Source organism: Lepidochelys kempii, chromosome 1 (assembly GCF_965140285.1).
Source record: "Lepidochelys kempii isolate rLepKem1 chromosome 1, rLepKem1.hap1, whole genome shotgun sequence".
Taxonomy (NCBI): domain Eukaryota; kingdom Metazoa; phylum Chordata; order Testudines; family Cheloniidae; genus Lepidochelys; species Lepidochelys kempii.
In genome coordinates, this window is record NC_136380.1 from 314,985,929 (window position 1) to 315,006,660 (window position 20,732).

General features: G+C 42.8%; 1 protein-coding gene across 3 annotated transcripts in view; it reads left to right on the forward strand.

Annotated features, from left to right (window-relative positions):
• The window catches only part of LOC140905283 (transcriptional regulator QRICH1), a 28,271-nt gene extending 18,272 nt beyond the window's left edge, over nucleotides 1–9,999 (forward strand). For all 3 annotated transcript variants that reach the window (XM_073328301.2, XM_073328302.2, XM_073328303.2), the window contains exons 4-9: nucleotides 925–1,079; nucleotides 2,352–2,466; nucleotides 2,555–2,663; nucleotides 5,413–5,564; nucleotides 8,357–8,441; nucleotides 8,806–9,999. In XM_073328301.2, coding sequence (XP_073184402.1) covers nucleotides 925–1,079; nucleotides 2,352–2,466; nucleotides 2,555–2,663; nucleotides 5,413–5,564; nucleotides 8,357–8,441; nucleotides 8,806–8,992 — 803 coding nt within the window. In that variant the 3' untranslated portion in view covers nucleotides 8,993–9,999. The remainder of the gene's footprint in view (nucleotides 1–924; nucleotides 1,080–2,351; nucleotides 2,467–2,554; nucleotides 2,664–5,412; nucleotides 5,565–8,356; nucleotides 8,442–8,805) is intronic.
• The last annotated feature ends 10,733 nt before the right edge of the window (nucleotides 10,000–20,732 follow it).

Below are 20,732 nucleotides of genomic sequence, written 5' to 3' on the forward strand. Positions count from 1 at the left end.
AAAATCAACGTATTGGGTTCAGCTACTGCAGTTGGGGGTTGGAGATTGAGATGTCTCATCATGTGGTGCTAGCTGTCTGGCCTAGACTGCTACTGTTACTTTCTGTCTGGCCAGCAGGGAGACGGGAAAGGTGCTGACAATGCATGGGGATTAGGAGACCCTGGGCTGGCCTAACCTACGCCACAGGAGTCCCTGGCTGGCTTAGGGGAGACACCGCAGGAGCCGAGAGAAATTTTCTGCTTGGAGCATGAGCATGTGTGTGAGGGGGGCCAGAGCTGGGATGGATAGCACCATGTGATGACACACACCCTGCCCCAGTTTGCCATGTCCACTCCCACCACTGGCCCACCACTTACCTGCCCTCCCCAGGATGTGATCAACCTACTTAGCCCGCCCATAAGCAGCCTCTGCCTCAGCTGGGAGGTGGAAGCTGGGATGCCTGCTTTCTGCTGTTGGAAAAATTGCAGCAGTTCAGCGGGGCAGGGAACTCAGCAACTGTTCATATTCTGGTATTCCATGAAATTCCAACACTTACCCCTGAAGCTGTTGTGATTTAATACAAAAAAAATACAGTTTACACAGAGCCTTAGTTGGAAACTGCTCATTCAGAATATTTCAACCTATAGCAGTTTCCAGAAACAGTACCAGAGCTCTTTTCTAGCAGTGTACTTGGTTATGTAGTGGTTTGTCACTTATAAAACCCCCAAACTTCTCAGCATCAAAAATATCATGAAAGATTTCCTCTTCATTGAAATCACACACGTATTAGAGAGAAGAAAGGTTTATGCTAACTTGACAAAGAACAGGAGAAAAATAACTTGGCGTAAACTTGGCTTTGAGCAGGGGGTTGGACTAGAGGACCTCCTGAGGTCCCTTCCAACCCTTATATTCTGTGATTCTAAATATGCTCTTTTCACATTATAGGAAGAAAACCAATGACTTTTAGGGAAGATGTCCTTTCAGTGCCAATAGCAGAACTGAATTATGGGCTGTGCCTAATGATCAAAGAAGCTAGAAAGCAAGATGGTTCCTCTTATGAAGCAGACATGTTGTATTATTTATTTCTTTGTATTCAAAAGGTAAACATAAAATTCATATTGGCTGTTGGACTCTTACTGTACACGGAGAATTAGATCTTACATGAAAAGTATTGTTTTCCCCTTCAGGACAGAACCCATGAGAGCTAGTTGCCAAAGAAAATTTGAGAGAGCTGATTGTAGATACTCATGCCGAGTTGAAAAAGCATATATTCCCTTTCCTGAAACCGTGTCACTAATGCAGAATGTAATGTGTTCTGCGCAATCCCATAAAATAGTTTGTTAAAATATAGAATTAAACAGTGGAAGCTTAAAATTTTGAACCTGAGGATGGTGGGGGTTGGAATTGGAGGGGTTTGGGGAAGGGCACAATTTGGGCTTTTTCAGGCATAATAGGATTCCTCAATACTCAGCATACTAAAGCTTTCATGATAAGAGATCCAAAATAGTTGGGTGGCTGGGGGAGGGTGGAGCGGGAATGGGAATGGGACGACCCACAGCTTGTTGTTCAGTCCATCCTTCAAGATGTGTTGCTAAGCGAACTTAGTGTGGAGCAGGTTTTAGCCTATAAAATAGATAGGGCTCAGGTGCAGGTAGTGTTAACAGCCATCAGTTGAACTGTTAGAACATAGGTATTAATTTTGTTAGCGTAGACGAGGCCAGTGATAGTAAATTTGCACACACTGTTCCAATAAGTCTTAAATACCTGTATTGCTGATACCTGATCAATAGGACTAATGAGCTTTATATTCTTGAAGTGTTTCTGAATTCACTGTGTCCTTGCAAAACTCACTTTCCAGTTTATTGTTCAGATGACTAAAGTCTAAATGGAGTAAGTTGATGTATATGCTTGTGTCACAGGCATTATTGAGACAGACTATTTGGGTGGAAGGGAATCTGGTTTCATTTTTCTCCCTGTAATAATTTAAATAGAACAAACTTAAAATCCAATTTTTTAAAAATGTACTAGTTTATGGGAATGGCGCTCTCATGCAAAAGTCAGTAGAACTTTGTCAGTGGTTCATTTAAAACATGAGATGATTGTAAAAAAAAAAAAAAAAAAAAGAATTTAAATTCCAACATGCTAGGCCAATCCACTAGGGAAAATGTTAGTGTGAAATGATGAAGACTTACTGATGTTCCTGTTCTTCTGTACTGAGTGAGTAATGTTTTTGTAGAGTTTACATTCTGAGCCATTTTATGGTTGAGACGACACAGAGGTTAACTAACTTTGTTTTACTAGATCTCATTTTATAACTAAGCTTTCATTTCAGTTGTTATCCTACCAACATCTGTTTCTTTTTTTATTCATAGTATATGTTTGACAATGACAGAATTGACAACATTTTTGCTGATCTTTATTATGTGAAGTTTTTGGAAAGGCTTCATGGCGTGATGAAGGGATGGTGTCCAAGAGTGAGCCCCTCTGGTAAGTGGAGAAACATTGGGGGGGAAATGAAGTCTGTACTTGACTATGTTCTGACATGAATTTATTAGTATCAGTATTTGTTTTCCAGGGTATGTTCTGTCTAGTTGTATCATGGAGGAAATGTTATGGGACTGCAAACAACTTGGAGCACATTCTCCTGCTACTCTCCTGTTCACACTGATGTATTTCAACACTAAGTAAGAATGTTTTCTATAAAAGTCTTCCATGTCTGAGTTTATGTAGCCTACCAAATGGCTTAGTTTTTGTAACTTGCTGAAAAAGATTTCCCAAACTCCTTCTATCCCCTGCATACCAAACAGATGAATTGGTAAATATACTTTTAATGCTTGCCAAAACCTTACTATTTGTGTTTTGCTCAAATTCTCATGATCTCTTGATGAATAGTGCACACGGTGAACTGAAGGGGGCGGGGGAGTAGATAGTGCATGTTGGGAGTAGTCATTCGATTTCGCGGTTCACCGTTCCTGGCCAACGGGAGCTGTGGGAAGCGACGGCCAGCACATTCCTGCAGCCCACCGCTTCCCACAGCTCCCATTGGCTGGGAACAGCAAATTGTGGTCACTGGGATCTGCATGGGGCCATGCCTGTTGATGGTCAATGTAACCAAAGTGTCTTATGGCCTGCCAGCGGATTACCCTGATGGGCCACGTGCCGAAGGTTGCCAATCCCTGCATTAGTGTCTTAAGCTTTTACACTTCCCTCCCTCCTCTTCCCCCCACCACTTGCTTACCCTAATAGTATAATTTAGAATTTTAATGTACTTAATTACATTGGCATTGAATTGTTCATCTCAAATTGGAATTTAACTTTCTAAAAACAGGTTGGAATCCAGAAGTCCTATAATATATGTTGACTTATTCTTCCTTTGTGTAAATATATTCTTTCTCTGTATAAAACTAAATATTCTGATATTTATAAGGTAGATATTAAATCAATGATTCTTCCTGACCGCATGCTGGTTGTATTCAATTATATTACAAGATGATCTTTGACTCTATTTAGGATGTGTATTGACAAAAGCATTAAGATAAACATTTACTAAAATTTTAAAGTAACTGTTTCAATTCATGTTGGTCTGAATTTGACTTCCCTTTAAAATTATCTGGTAAATAATATCCTCTTAAAATATTTGTTAGTGCCTTTACTTTAATAAAAAAAAAATCACTGTTCTGTGCAAGGCAAGTTTTGTATTTTTCCTCTGTTACTGCAGTTAACAAAGAAATACCATTCCTAGTTTTTTTAAATAGTTTTTCTTTCTGCACCAGAATCAACAAAAACACAAAGCAGTATTAACATTAATTACAAGATGTGTCCAAATATTAGGGGGTATAGAGACTTAAATGTTTTGCCAAAAACAGAAATTTAAAATAAACTTCATTTTGCAATCTCATAAAAGACAGCATTACTCTTTTTATAGTTGAAATGAATTTCAGTGTGTAATGATTTTAAACAGATTGGAATTAAATAACATCACAATAGAATGTGCATTCCTAGGTCACTGTTACGCACTTTTGATCTGTCATTAGGCTAAAGATTAAGGCCCCAGTTCTTCAAAGCACTTAAGCACTGATCCAAAGTTCAATGAGGTAAATGGAAAGACTTCCCTTGAGTTCTGTTGGCTTTGGATTATGGTTTTAACCATGTGCTTAGCTTCAAGCACATACTTAAATGCTTTGTTGAATAAGAGCTGGAGAGTATGTCTACACAGGGATTAAAGACCTGGTTGGCCTAGGTCAGTTGCCTCAGGCTAATGGACTCAGACTGCAGAGCTAAAAATCGCTGTATAGATGTTCAGTCCCAGGCTGGAGCCTGAGCTCTGCGACCCTCCCCCTCACAGAGTCCCAGAGCTCAGGCTCCAGCTCAAGCCCTAACATCTAGGCTGTGGTGTGTTTTTTTTTTTTTTTTTTTTCAGCCCCAGAGCCCAATTCAGCTGATGTGGTCTAGCTGTAAGTATTTTATCCCTGTGTAGACATACTGTAAGTGCCTTCAACTACTGAAAAGTGTACCAATATTTTAACCTTCCTCTCATTCCCCAAATAAAAAAAGTTTGAAGCATTCAGAACGCGTTTATTTTGAAAGATTATTCTGTTTACTATGCCGTAATAAATAGCTCTCAGAATCTGATTTTGGGTTGTTACAATTATTTTTTAGTCTGTCTTCCTGTTTCTCTTTCATGTTGATTTATGTTCCTTTTATTTATGGTGGTGGAAGGCAGAGCTGATTATTTGCTATTAGAGATTCTTTATAATGTTGCTTAAGACTCCTTGGTACAAATTAGGAGTATACAGCAAGTGGAGTAAGATCTCAAACAACCCTTGAGTTTTCACTAAAGCTCCAATCCAGCTGAAACTTCAGTGAGACGACTCACAATGTGTAAAATTAAGCATGTGCATAAGTCTTTGCAGGATTAAGTGATGTTTTCTAACATAGTATTGGATCCTGCAAATACTCACTTTGCTCACATGAGTAGCCCAACAGAGTTACTTCCAGGATCAAGTCCATAGATTAACCTCCAAAAGGAAACACCTGTATAGTGAGATATTAGGGAATGTTTCAGCTGTCTGCCCTCACTTCTGGTTTTGGTACAATGCAGAAGTGACCTTTTTAAAATTTGATGTGAGGTCTAGATGAGCTCAAATAATTAGTTGAAGTCAGAATGTGACTTTGAATAGATTGGATTATATTCTGAATTCTTGTTGTGCCATAAAACAGTACTAGTGAATCCAATTACTCTGGGTTTACACAGGTATAGCAGGTCAGGATTTGGTCCACAGTCCAAAGCTATACTTTTTATTGAGAATCTGGAAAGCCTTTTAAAAAATATTTCTCCTCACTTTTTTTTTTAAGTACTCCCTGCCGAGTCTGCCAACTCTTTCTCTCTCTCCAAAACTGAGTTATAATTGTTTTTCTCTTGTATGTGAGTAGGTATTTCATATTGAAAACTGTGGAGCAGCATGCACAGCTAGCCTTTTCCAAAATTCTGAAGCAGACCAGGAAAAATACAGGCATCGGAAAGGACAAATGTTCTATAATACGATTCCTGAGGCTTTATGGACAGATTCTGGGAGGACGAAAAGGTTTGAACTCATTAGACTAGGATAATAACCTTTAAAATGATTGTGTACCATTGTTTGCCACTAAGATTGTGAAGGACATGACAAAAAAGCCTTCTTGGCAATTTGTTTGGAATCTGAGCACTGCTGTTAGTGTACATATATGCTTAGACCCTGTTCCTGCAGAGATAACTGTAGGTGAACCCCTCCAACTGTGCAGAGCCCCATTTAAGTCAGTGGGGTTCTTAAAGGAAGCAGAGGTTAGCTGGTGTGGAGTCAATCTCAGGACTGGAGCTTTAGATTGTACTCCCCAGCCCTAGTGATGCACATCTGGGTTGGGACCCTCAAATGCACTCATTATTGGCCTAACTCTGCACCCACTGAAATCAACTAGAGCAAAGGTAGGCCAGCGCTAAATACAGGGTATTCTTAAAAATTCCAACTTTCATGTTTTTGGAGATAGTAGATTTTTTTCAACTTTTATTAAAGCTTTTTTCCTTTCTCCTCTCTCCCTTCATGTTTTTTTTTTTCATCTTTTCTACATCTAGTTCTTTTAGAAACCCAGACATAGGATTTCTTTCATAGATGGCGTTACGCTATGTATATTTTAGATCACTTATGCTCAAAATGCTTGGGCCATTTCCTTGCTCCCTGAACTCCTCCTAATTTACAAACATGCACACACACCTCTGCCTTGGTGAAGCATATCTGCCCTCTTCAGTGTGTGTGTGTTTCTCTCCTTAAAACTATAACCTGTCATCAATCTGTGTGTGGAGTTCACATTGACAGTCTGTAGGGGAGAGGATTTTTGTCTCCAGCATACTGGCAGGCTATTGTCCCAGACATTTTCCAAAATGGCTGGAGCCATGGAACTAGCCTATTTAGAAGTTTAACAAACTACAACTCATTCTGTGCTCTGAACTGTCAAGTGATTGGCTTCATTCTCCAGTTACTACAGGTCTACTTTACATACGCTCTGCCCCATAATGGTTGAGTATCTTCTCTGTGGCCATAAGGCATAGTAGATTGCTTAAAGAAACAGCATCAGATATATGCTCAAATGAAATCCCTGCGTCCACTGCCTGAGAGGATTGTGCATGTACAGATGAACTCTTGAGGTGATTCCTAAGTTATAGAATGAGAGGGTACATTCAGACTCTACAAGAGCATCAAACACTGGTTACTATAACTTTTCTGAATAGAGTTGGTCTCCAGAAAGGCTGGATGCATATTTTATTCTTTTGGGCCACTTTCTGCAAGTATTGAACAGCGCATGGCTTTCCATAAAACTTTCTTTATGCTGCAAAAGTTTGAGGCACCCCTATTATATGCTTTGTGGGAATAACTTGCACAGCTTCCCTATGTTACCATGTGATCTTACTGACATTTCTTTCAGGTTGCTTGGTGGTTGCTTGTTACAGCTTGTCTTAAATTGAGGCAGGGACCCTCATTTTTTTTGTTTGCCTGGGGCTGCAACGCTGATTGAGGCCTCTCAGTGCGACTTTAATATAAACCAGTAGGCATCCTGTATACGACAGTCAAAAATGCTAACCACTTAAGTTTAAGCATTTCAGATTATTAATGAAAATGAGTTTGAATAGTTGGGTTGCAGCTATTCCTAAAGAGACTATGACTTGGTTTCCAGAGGGTCTAAATCAACTTAAATGTATATATATATTAGTTAGGACTTCATCCAAAGAAATTGTATAGGATTTACTTAAAAGAATGGAGGATTTGGAGTCCTTAGGAAGGTTGACAGTATTGCCTCTTCTCTGTCTCCCCCTCATCTCCTTTCTCCTTCTGCCAGTTTGGGGAATGACACTTTGTCTACTTATCCAGTGGAAGCTAAACACTACCCACCAAGACATGCAACAGAATTTTTACCTGTTTACAAATCAGTCCCTTCCACGATGCCCAGGCATTCACTAGGCTAGTGAAATGGCATCAATCCTAGTGATCCAGCTCCTGGAGCCGTTGAGCGGATTGCAAGGGAAAAGTCCTGTCTCTTATACACTTCTTTTTGCAAAGCATTTTAAAATGGTTCCTAGCTCAGAAAGCATATGTAATTTTTGAAAAGGATTTGCAAAATCAAGTAATTTAAGAAGCAATCACTCAGTCATAGGTTGTTTTAGTGGATTTTCAGAGGTGCATGTATGCCCATAAAGTCAGACTGCTTTAGACTGGATCTGCAACACCTATGATGGGGTTCTGCAGACACAGTGAATGAAATCCTGGCCCCATTGAAATCAATAGGACTTTTGTTGTTGACTTCACGGGGGTCAGGATTTCATCTGATACATTCAGAAAACTCATCACTGGTAAATAACTTTTTACATGAACAGTTTGTTTATATTAGGTTAAATTCTTATGTTTTAGGTCAGCCATATGACTCGCAGTATACGTTTTTATAGCTACATGTTTTTAGCTGCCACTGTCTGCCGGGAGTACTTCACTGTTGCATGAGCTTCACCCTCTGTTTCCTATGATAAAAATTGTGCATACCGATAATCAGTATGGCTGACATTTATCTGCTAGTACAACATACCAGATTGGCTTTATTTTCCTAAGCTGTCAATCATTTATCCACAGACTAGGTCAGACATTGGCAAGAGCAATACGTTTCTTATACTACAATAATGGTGTGCCTGTTGTTGAAATATTTAGCTGCTATAAAAACATTTTTTTTAAATGTTGAAATAAGACAGTTTTTGATCAATAATACTATTTTAAACATTCATCAGTAAAAATACTTTATTGAAACTAAATGCTGTATTGTGAACATACTGCACACTATTTGTCTCTTTTTTGATTTGCAGATGAGACTTACGTGGAACAACCTGAAAACCCGGACAACCCTTTGCAGTGCCCCATAAAACTGTATGACTTCTATTGCTTTAAATGGTAAGGCTCTAAGGACTTATTTTCTACACTAGTTTTAAACATTTGATGGCTTTCAACACATTTCATCATACTAGCTATAACAACTTCAGCAGTTCACAGGGAAAGATTTTCTCTTCTATAATGATTGACTTCCCTCATTTAATACTTGGGCTTCACACCACAACAAATACCTATTCCAGTCTGAGTTTGGCAAGAGAGGATCACTGCTAATTCAAAGAGGGATGCCTAAAGCTAGCAACTTTTTATGTGTGGGAGCAAATATATCTTATTACATAATAAAGAAGAAAGTCAGTACTAATTTTACGCTTAAAAGGAGTATAACTAAGTAGTGTGGTGCTTGGTATAATTCAAACTTTCCTTATAGCCCCCAAGGTGTCAAAGGGCCAAGTGATGCCTTCTATCTGGTCCCTGAACCAGTCGTGGCACCAAACAGTCCTATCTGGTACTCTGCTCAGCCTGTGAAAGTGGATGTGATGGAGCAGATGTTGACTAGAATTCTGGTGGTCAAGGAGGTCCAAGAAGCACATGCGAAGACCCATATATCAGCATAGCAACAAGGACAAATGGATAAGTTACAACAATGCCCTTAATATAAAATTGTAAATACAATTTTTTTCATAAGGCATGGAAGACTGTCTGTAGCTAATGCTTTCTTTTTACTAGAAGATGACTGAATGCTATGAGTAAATAGCCTTTAACAGTACCAATTTGCTAAATTCCACAAAGTGGATTTCCTATTTTGTTCATATTTGTCTAATTATACTCTCATCTAAAGAGGGACAGATGTGGTTCTAGTACTAATACTGTGAAACACCAGCTAAATCAGAGTCCCAAATGTGTCATTTTGATTAATTTATAAGTACATAGCTCTTTAAACTGAATTGACAGTGGGAAGTGTATACAAATTCAGTTTTTATCAAAGTCCTCAATGGAAATAGTGGTTACTGAATTATATTACTTTACACTGTGACTTACTAATAGTGCAATGCAGGCATAATTTTCTCTATAAAATGAGTGACTTTTACATTTTTTTCCTTGTTAAAAGGATGCTACCATGACTAGTCTATTTGCAAAGGATAGACTTTGGAGAAATAGTATTTTGAGAGGAGTAGGAAATCTAACTGCCTTAAATGCCTTGTGGCCAATATTTGTATAAGGTTGGATAGCTTACATTAAAACATTACTTTCTTTAGTCAGCAGGGAAAGAATTTACCTCACTTTCAAAAGCTGGGGCAATAAAGACACCTGAAGCTCTGAGACTGTTCCTAATTCTAGGTTGTGGGTATGTGCATCGATAAATATCTCACTACACCCTTGACACTTTATTGGAATCAACTGTGTTATGCGAGCCTTCTGTATGTACACAGATCTATACAAATTTACCTCAGTTCAGTAATCTAGTGCCTTACCACAACCCAGCCACTTAAACATTGTAGCAATGGCTGTAAAGTATCTTGTTGACGTAAGTTCACCCTTTCCAGGGAGATTTTGTATATTTTTCACATTATAATACTGTATAGATCAACAGTAGGAAAAATGGAGTTTGTTAGTGGAAGTATTATAGATTATGCTATGTTATCTTATTTACAAACTCAATACTAATTGTCTTGAAAATAAACTTTGCTTTTGATAGTGTTGTCAAAATTACATTTAAACATGAAGCTGAAACAAATGAAGTTGACCCACTATTTTTGAATAGCTCACTAAAACCAGACTCGGATCATATTGTGCATAAACAATAAATGAGTTAAGATCACATCTCTTCAAATGCTTATCGACTGAAGAAGAATGCTGCTAGTTTATATTTGTACTATGAGTGGAGGAAGTAGTTTTTGATCCAAGATGGGAAATGTTACTATTGACAGTGACAAATATCTATTGCAGTGCATGACACCTTGTGTCAGCATGGTTGATTTAAAATTAAAGAGGGATGGCATTTGATCTGGTTTATACCAGTATGTGCATGTTTCTCACTCGCTCTCTGGATATACAGACATACAACCTGCTGTAAATATCCAGAAGAATTTAAATGAACATGTTGCAAATTACCATTCTGAACATATTTTTCTCCTCTCTTTACTATGAAGAGAGAAGGTGAGATGGGTAAAACCTAGTAAATAACCCAGCCCATCTCTGCCAATAGAGGCTTGTTCCTATAGCCTTCTCTAAACTCATTTTCAATTGAAAATGATAGGGCTTCTTCCTCTCAAGAATAGCCTCCCTTGTGAAGTGATGAAGCTTTTCCTGCTCAGCTTAAATTTTCTTTCCTAATTTTCTCTCTTCCTTGTTATGCTTTCAGAATTCCATCCTTTAAAGAGTCAGATATCTCTCCCTTTAGTCTTTTAGTTAAACTGTCACAATCAGTCCTCCCACCTCCTTCGGAACTGTTTTTTTTTTTCTCAGAACTACCTCTAGTTTGTCAAATTGCACTATATGATGCCCAGAGCATCGTAAATGCGGTTGTCAAGAGCAAGTAACTGGGATTAGTTTTTGCTGAGATGAATAGGCCAATAGATACTTTGTAACTGGAGTCAAACTAGTATGGTAAAGACATGATATCAATAACTGACAAACATAGAATAGGTCTTAAATCCAGTAACTCTAAAGGGCTTGGATCCCGGTTGTTGCAACTACTTGCATGACCTCCTACTGCTTGTTCTTACCAAGGGATTTTAATTATCTTTAGGTTGAGCTAAGGCACTTTACACAGCATTTAGAGTATGTGATCAGCAACCTCACTGGAAGATTGAATGCTGCTATTGTGGCTATAAAATTATCATCTATACTGCATCTTCAAATCATTCATAGGGAGTATATGCATACTGTAAACATAAACAGAGTAGGAAGAGATTAGGATTCATCCACTCATTTCTGACAAACAATTAACCTACAACTTCCACACCCTTCTTGACTGCTAAGACACCAGCACAGGAAGTAAATGTTTGAAGTGCATCTTATGTTACTAAGTTTACTATGCAATCAAAATTAGCCCAGCTGTTTAACTTAGACATATGAACTATTGTAGATAAATTTTCACTTCCAAATGATACCCAGAGAAAGGTAAAAGTGCTGTAGAATTTACAATTGCGGATAATGTGAAAGCTGAGCTTATTTAGTCTTACAAGGCAAAGTTAAATTTTAATTGGTTAGGATGTCTAGAGTATGTAACTGAGCCTTCATTCTTAAGATCCATCCCATTTTGAATGAGCCTTTCTCTTGTTAGTGGTAGATATGATTCAGCTATATGAAAGGAAGTTCACAGCCCAAGTAAACAACCTACCCGGTTACTATTGTCACAATTAATATAGTGGCATAACTTGGAAGTGGATAACTTGGTTACAAATAACAAGGTCTGGTACAGATGCTACAGTAGGATATGCTACAGTACATTTTGGCAAAGCAGCAGCTCTGCTTTAGTTAAGGCAGGGAAGCCCTTTCTGTTTAAAGGTTGACTGAGTGCTCTAAAAGCCCCATGTTTATTTGAATTGCTTTGAAATTTGGTATGCCTCAGAGGATGGCAGGTAGAGTTAGTGATCCAAAGTTGGAGTTATCTGAGCAAGGAGTTTCTGAGATCCAGCATTTCTTAAGGTTGACATTCTACCAATGGCTTTGTGTAGACTGGGGAATCAAACTATGGCTCTGATCGTGCCCCAAATGGTCTGTCACTCAAGATTTATCCTAGCTGCTGTATAATACCTACTAGCCATTAAGGGAAGTAATATTGAAAATGTTATTCAAAAAAGTTAAGCCATTTAGATGTGTGCTAATGCCTTGCCACAGTAGTGACAGCTGCCAACCTACATAATGGTCACTTAATAGATAGTTATTGACTCAACAAAAACATTTTTGTTTAAAAAAACCCAAATGGATATTTACTGACGAAATACTTCATTAACACAGTTAGGGTTGGCTTGTGGTATTTCATGCCCTTCCAAAATAATGAGTTTTGTGCACTCTAACCTCTGAAAACCAGGAAGTGAATAGTTATGGTATGTGCTAATGCTCAACTCTTCCCACTTTGAATGACACCCCAATACACCTATTATCCCCCTGCCTCTCACCCCCCACATTCTGCCTTTAGAAATAGTGAAGAACAATCAGGGAATAGGGCATATGGACACTGAAAGACAGAGTATAAGGCAGATTGCCTCATATCACAATCCTAGTTCTTTGAGATGTGTTGCTCATGTCCATTCCATGTTAAGTGTGTGTGCTCACCACATGCACCAGTGCCAGAAGTTTTTTCCTCAGTGTTAGCTGTAGGGGACTGGCTCTGGTGCCTCTGGAGTGGAGCACATATGTGCTGATATAAGGGGCGCCACTGGCTCCCCACTCCCTCAGTTTCTTCTTATCGCCAGTGATGGTGCTGGAACATCTCCTTGCTTCAGCAAGTACTCTTACTCAGAGGTTCTTCCTATCATTCATTGTGTAAATAGTTTGTTAGGTAAGTAGTTCTTTTTGTTCTCTTAATAGTTAGCTAATAGACTGTAGATAAGTTAGACAGTCCCCTAAGAGACTTAGCCCAGAGATGGGGCATGCCCCAGTCCCCGGGCTTCAAGCCTTGTGATCACTGCAAAAAGCCTATGCAAACCAGCGACCCTCATCAAAGCTGCTTGAAGTGTTTGGGGAAAACCTATGTTAGCGATAAGTGTCACATCTTCAAGAGCTAAAAGACCAGAACTAAAAAGGAGCGGGACATAAGACTAAGAGCGTTCCTCATGGAATCGGCCCTTGTGCCGGTCGCAGAGATCGGACTCCGTACCAATGTCACTGTGCTCAGGGCAAAGTGCACTGCTGGCACTGGCCTCCCAAGGCCGGTCCCCGCTAAGAAGCAGAGAAAGCACACCGGGAGACGGCATTCCCTGACATCTCATACTGAAAAGTGAAAGTCCAGAGAGCAGCATAGGCCCAGGCGGGGCAGCATGTCTCCGGAGCCCAGCCAGGTACATGCATCGCTGGTGAGGCTATCCAGCCACACTGGGTAGTGGCGGAGGTCCCATCCACGCCGGAGGCCTTCCAGACCGCAAAAGATGACATGTCTTTGCCGTTGCTACCGATGCCTCGTCAAGACGTACCCATCTCTAGAGGGAAGCCAGCACTGGGGCCCCTGTAATGGGCTCTGTCTGTGTGGCATCTCTCCCCAGCACTGTGGTGGTTGACGTCGAAGCAGCGATCCTCAGGAACGTGCTTCCACACTGACTGGAGTTCCCAGCACCATTTGCTGGACTCTTGGCACTGGTCCCCCAAGGCGTGGCATCGCTCGCCCAATGGTTGGCGCAGAGCAGTAGCACACCACCAGTCCCTGAAATCATGGCACCGGTCACTGGAGCACAGGCATTGCTCCTCAGGGCAAAGAAGTTCATTAAGACCATGCCGCCGATCCCTGGGACCATAAGACTGGTCTCTGGTGCCGAGATGCAGATTGCCAGACTCATGGCACTGATGCCAGGGGTGGAGGTGGCATTCTCTGCCGTCTCATTCTTTGTCGCCGGACTCCCACTGCCATTCCCAGAGCTTTAGGCGTTGATTGCTAGTGTACTGTTGCTGATTCGCCGAGCTCTGCCCCCGGTCTCCGGCCAGGCGGCACAGGGACCCCGAGCCCCAGCCACAGATGCTGGGATGGTAGGCGTGGAGGTGATATGGACATAGCGTTGGCACTGCAATAGTCTCCAAGGCAAAAACTTTCCTCCTCCTGGCTTGGAGGCTGAGGAGATAGCAGGTCCCTCTTGCCAGGTGTAACTAGCCAGATCCGGGAGGGGGGAGGAGGGGTACTCATCCAAGGCCACCAGCCAGAGCAATGGGCCATCCTGTGGTACTTTTGGAACCCATGGGGGTTCCCCAGGCATCAGAGACCCAGATGCAGCGTTCAGTGTTGGGGATTCAGGTGGGGGATCTACAACCCATATTGGACTCATGAGGCATCAACAACTATCTCAAGAAGTTGAAGTTCTGCATGGTCTCCCCGGTCTCCATTATCCCCTCCCTGGAAACTGGTATACTGCCCTCTACTTGAAGGATGCGTATTTTCATATTTCCTTTTTCCATGGACACAAGGTTCCTGCGGTTTGTAGTGGAATACATCCACCACCAGTTTGCAGTGCTTCCATTCGGCCTGGCTACTGTGTCAAGGATGTTCACGAAAGGCTGCGACCACCGCCATGCATATCTGAGGTGCCAGGGCATTCAAATCTTCCCATATCTAGATGATTGGCTCATCAAGGGTCATTCACGGGCACAAGTCCAGCACAGCATCTGGTTGGTGCAAGCCATGTGCCAAGCACTAGGTCTGCTGTAAACAAACTGTACCCGAGCCAGCGCCTCTCTCGCAGAACCCAGATTCAAGGCAATGTCAGGTCTCATTGCCCAACTCACCAGCCACCCTCTCACCACAGCCACGGTATGCCTCAGGCTTCTATGGCACGTAACGGCAAGCACTTACGTAGTTCAACATGCACAACCACATCCCAGACCATTCCAGATGTGGCTAGCATCAGACTATAACCTAGCCACAGAGTCCACACAGTTCTGCCACAAGTACTTACTGCTCTGGAGTGGTGGTCCAACCCTGTAAATATATCTGAAGGAATATTGTTCGCGACCCCGAAACCCACAATGGTGCTAGTGTTGGACGTGTCTGACTTGAGCCTGGGAGCCCACCTTGGATCACTAAAGACCCAGGAGCTGTGATCCAGGGAAGAGCTGGCAATGCACATCAATGTCAGGGAGCTCAGGGCCCTCCAGTTGGCTTGTGAAGTGTTCTTTTTGCAACTGTCCTGTCAGGTGGTACAAGCATTGATGGACAATACGGCCTCCATGTTCTATGTGAATAGACGAGGAGCATGGTCATCAGCCCTCTCTCAAGAAGCCCTTTGACTGTGGGACTGCATGCCATACACATCAAAGTTCTACATCTCCCCGGTGTCTGAAACATGCTGGCAGATTGCCTCAGCAAGTGCTTCTTTTCTCACCATCAGTGGTCCCTCCACTCGGAGGTCGTCAGAATGATCTTCTGGGGGGGGGAACTCCCCAAGTGGACCTGTTTGCCACCAGGTGGAACAGGAAGTGCCATCAGTTCTGCTCCTTTCAAGGGCTCAACAGCAGATCACCATCCTCTCTAGGCTCGCTGGCCTTCCCTTTGAGCCTCTTGCCTCCTGTTCTTTCACATCCGTTGTGGAAGGTTGCTTTCCTTGTGGCTATCACTTCAATCTTGGAGACTCGCCTCACTGAAGCCCTTAGGTTGGAACTCCCATACACGGTGTTCTACAAGGAGAAGTTTCAGTCCACACCCTGCCTTCCTGCCGAAGGTGGTGGTGGTGTCTTTTCATGTTAGCTAGGACATTTTCCTCCTCATATTCTGCCTGAAGCCTCACTCGTCCACTGAAGAGAGGCACTTACACACCTTGGATGTCTGGCAGGCTCTGGCTTTCGACTTAGAGCATACCAATCCCTTCCTTAGATGACTCAAACTCTTCCTCGAGGTGGCTGACAGGATGAAAGGCTTCCCAGCCTCTCCTCAGAGGCTTTCGTCTTGGATTACCTTGGATTACTAACTGTATCTGTACTTGCTACAGTTGGCGCAGGTCGTACCTCCAAAGATAGTGACAGCCCATTCAACTAGAGCTCAGGCAACGTCTGTAGCCTTCACAGCACAAGTCTCTATCCAGGACATCTGCAGGGCTGCAACGTGGTCGTTGGTATACACCTTCACAACCCATTACACCATTATTCAGCAGGCCAGAGATGATGCTTGATTTGGCAGAGCTGTGTTGCTATTGACACATCCATGAACTCCTACCTGCCTCCAGAAATACTGCTTGGGAGTCACCTAACATGGAATGGACATGGGCAAGCACTCAAAGAAAAAAAGCCTTCTATAACCCCTGTTCTTCGAGATGTTGCTCATGTCCATTCTATGACCTGCCCTCCTCCTCCTCTGTCTGAGTTCTAGTGAGCAGGAACTGAGGGAGGGGGGAGCCTCGTATGCTGTTTCATACACGTGCCACTCCGGAGCCAGTCCCCTGTGGATACCACTGAGGGAAAAACTTCTGCCAGTGGTGCATGGGGTGAGCACACACAACAGGGAATGGATATGAACAACACATCTTGAAGAATAGCTATGGAAAGTGAGAAACTTGGCAGAAAAAAAATGGTTACTAAAACTAATCCCTCCATTCATCACAGCTATTCTTAACAGTGAATGCATCTGTAGTGCATGCAGGTAATTCTTAGTGGATATTGCCAGCTCCAAGGGGGCCAATTAAGGGTGCATTGGCATATTCCTATACTTTGTGTTTTCTGGTTCTTCGAGTGGTGGTCCCTATGTGTATTCACTATGGGTGCACCTGCATTCCGTGTGCCTGAGATGAATTTTTCACTAGCAGTGTCCATTGGTCTGCACCTGCTCCTCCTTATGCTCTGAACCGAGGGCTTGAGAGGCAGCATAGATTGACCTTCTATCCAGTTTCTTTCTATCACTTGTCATCTGAGACACAACTTCCTCAGTGTCCACCAGCTTTCCTAGCATTCCTGCTCTTAGGTTTAGCTGTTGTGAATAATTGCTCTTTAGATATTTTTTAGTAATAGTGTCAGGGCTAGGGTTTCCCCATAGTACCTGTACAAGTCTGGGCACTTAGTATGCCCAAGTTTCCTCACTTCAAATCCTGCCTGGGCTGCCCCCGGGCTCTTCCGAGTTAGTGATCCCTACAAGAGCTGTTTATGCTTTTGTGGGGAGACCCACCCTTTGAAGTGCAAGATACGTCATTCTTTCCCTCAAATGTGACAACGCTGTAGAACCTCGATGGAGCCTTTCGTATGGCCCCAATCTGACCCTGGGTCTTCTGGCTCTGCAATGCACTGGATGGAGCCACCGCCTAGTGCCCCTCTAGCCCCTGCGCTCCTTAACTCTGCATCCTCAGAGGTCAGACCCAAGGACTCATCCAAACTCAGAAATGAGGAGGGTAAAGGCAAGCACCCTGATAAAAAGTAAGAATCACCACCTCTTGCATCCTCTAAGAGGAAAGGGCTACCTCCCCCATAATTTCAGGCTCTGGTATGGGTGTATCTGGAGCTCACAAAGAGCATGGTTCCCTTTGAGTTGTTATCTGATATGATAATTCGGTTTACAAATGTACTCTGCGTTCAGCTGTAAAAAGTGAGTAAGTTCATAAGATGTCACTGTAACCTATAACAATACATGTTGCTAGGAACAGGTGCAAGAAAACCAGACAAACTGAATTAGTCCAAACAAAAAAGCCTGCTAATATAATTCAGACTCTAGTGAGATCATATTTAATAAACAAGCAAATGTGGATCTGGAAATTAATTAACCAAATTGGTATGTTGGGTGTTAGGACTAACTTGTGGACAGAATGACAGGATGGGCTATTCTACTTACCAAACCCTTTAGCGTCCTTGAGACTTTGGGGACAAAATAACAGATGGAGGCTATTGCTGTGAGCTTCACCATCATGGTTGCCATCCCTACCATTTCCTGTGACCCTGAGTGGTCTTCATCCTAATCCTGAAAGATCTCCCCATCAGACCAGAGAGAGGGACTCAGATAACATTGCCACATCTACTAGCCGTAGCTGAATCCTAGCAGCACTTGGCTGAAATGGGATCAGACTTGAACAACAGTAGTTCCAGCCCACCTCAACTATCTTTCTCTCTTTTCCCCAAAAGGAAAGTTATCTCTGACAAAGGGGTTTTCCTTCTAAAAATGCTCTCCTGGGAAAGGGAAGAAGGGATGTTAAAAAATAAGTTTAATGCTTTACTTTTCAAATGTTAAATTTTTTCTTTTATCTTTAATAAAATATTAAAAGGATGTTTAGTTGTATTTGCCATAGTACAAAACAGCCTGAGGTCTCTGTGTACCAAACCTCAGACCTTGTTTTACACTGTATAATGTGATGGTGTCTAGTTAATATCTTTGGCTCACATACTCCATCTAAACAAATACGTGTCGCTCTGGGTGCTCCACCATAGGATTTGTGCACACTCAAGCACTCTTGGAGATTTTAATCTGCAGTGTCTGAGGGTCTACACCAGTGTTCCCCCTAATTTTTCCCACCCATGTGCAGAATGAATTTTGTTATGTGCACCAATATGGAGGTGATGTCTGACACATCACCTTCATATTGGTGCATGTAACAAAATTCATGGGGTGGAGTGGGGCCAAGGGGTTCTTGTGGGAGGGTGCAGGGGCTGGCTGGGGTGTGGGCACTGCAGCTGGGTCCAGGCCGTTTTGGGGTCAGGCTGGGTCTATGCCACTCTGGCCGTTCCTGGGCCTGATCTGGCCACACCTGGGTCTGTGCCGCTGCAGCCGCATTGCCCCAGGCCTCATCTGCCCGTGACAGGTCTGGGCTGCAGTTGGGGCTGTGGGAGACTGGGGGAGATTGGTTCCCTAAGCTCCTGCATGGTGCTAAATAGGCTGCTGCATGGCCATGCAGTTTACAGGGAACTTAGCTCTACACCTGCACTCCATACATCCTCATGCTCTGGTGCGAGAGTATATAAAGAGAGACTCATTACTCCTCCAGTTCCTTCTCAACCATCCTCAACTCGAGCTAGAGCACTGCAGTGTCTGCTGCTAGTTATCAGCATCCTTTTATAAGTATTTAAATTTCATTCCTTATTATTTTTACTTTAGCATATGTTTGTGCTTTTGAGGGTAGGGAGTGTTTTCCAGCTGCCCCTTTCCTTGTGCTGCTGGGGCCTCCCTGGTTGGGTTATGCCAAACCCCTCAGGTTTCAAAGCCCATCAGCCCTGCTACAGGTCTTCATCCCTCATCAACAGGCATTCTAGCCGAGTCAGGGAGTGTCTCATCCTGTGAAAATGGAAGGTCTACACCTCATTTAAAAACAGTTCTTGCAAGCTGAGAGAGCTCCTTCAGGCTCACGGAGTCTAATCTGTCCCAGTACACTGGCCTCACATGCTTAGGTTATAGTGGTGTCTTCCACAGACCTTGGAGCAGTTTTGGAAACTAACCATTCAAAAAGGAAAACCAAATTCTTGCAGAGAGACTCCAAAAGAAGGGGAAGTTGCTGTTCAAGACTGGAAATAGGGAGAGCTCATGCTCTGGTAATGGGTACTGCTATTGGCTCTGGTACCAAAGCACCAATACCTACCAAGACTTGTGGTATACTTGCACCAAGAAATCTTCTAGCAAATCATGCTGAGAGCCATTGTTGTCGCTACTGAAGCCAAACCCTCTAGCCCCAGAGACTTCTCCAGGTGCTATGATTCTTAAGAAGCTTTCTTCTAAGGTTCTGGTATCGCCCCCTTTAGGTCACAGCCACAAGAAGTGCATGGACCATCCCTCTGCACTGTCTCTGGTATATTCCTCCTTGGGGTGTATAACTATGGAGTGCATGAATTGTACTGCTGCACCCTCTCCCTGTCTCTAGCTTCCCCACTACTGTCCAGGTTCCTCTCTCACAAAGACCTCCTGCAGAGGAACTGGAATCACCCCTATGAAGCGGTATTGAGAAACTCTTCCCCAGTATTGCTAGAGAACTTATCCACTTGTACTGCATCCCAGCATAAAATCTTGACTGCTGGTACCAACACCATTACCAGCCCCACCTTAGCCTCCAAAATGGACATGGTTCCTGGTACCACTTCCTAGAGCTCCTCTACCGGAGGCAAAGAAGAAACCTCCTCCGACTTGGACATTTCTGTCCAGGACTGCACCTCCATCCCAAACCCACCTTCTTCGCTGTAGGTGTTTCCAGATGTCCATATCACTCCTGGCAGGAAAACCCCAAGGACCTTTTCTCTATGCACAACTGTAGTGGATCTTCTGAAACCCCATGACTCCTTAAAGTGGCCAGTATTGTAGGTTAGCTTCGTGTAGGAGACCCATTTTGGACTAGCAGCTACTAGTACCACAATAGCCTCCCCAGGAAGTAGCCACACACGGGCAAAAAGATTCATAGATACTAAGGTCAGAAGGGATCATTATGATCATCTAGTCCGACCTCCTGCACAAGGCAGGCCACAGAATCTCACCCACCCACTCCTGTGATAAACCTCTCACCTATGTCTGAGCTATTGAAGTCCTCAGATCGTGGTTTAAAGACTTCAAGGAGCAGAGAACCCTCCAGCAAGAGACCCGTGCCCCGTGCTGCAGAGGAAGGCAGCAGTTGAGGCAACACTTCCATCTGTTACCCCAAAATTTGGACCCATGGCACCCTAATAATGGTCTGTAAACCAACTGTCAATTTGGCCCATCGAAGTAGGCCCTCCCCTAGAAGAATTACCCACGTTTTACCAGGGAGTTTGTCTCAAGCA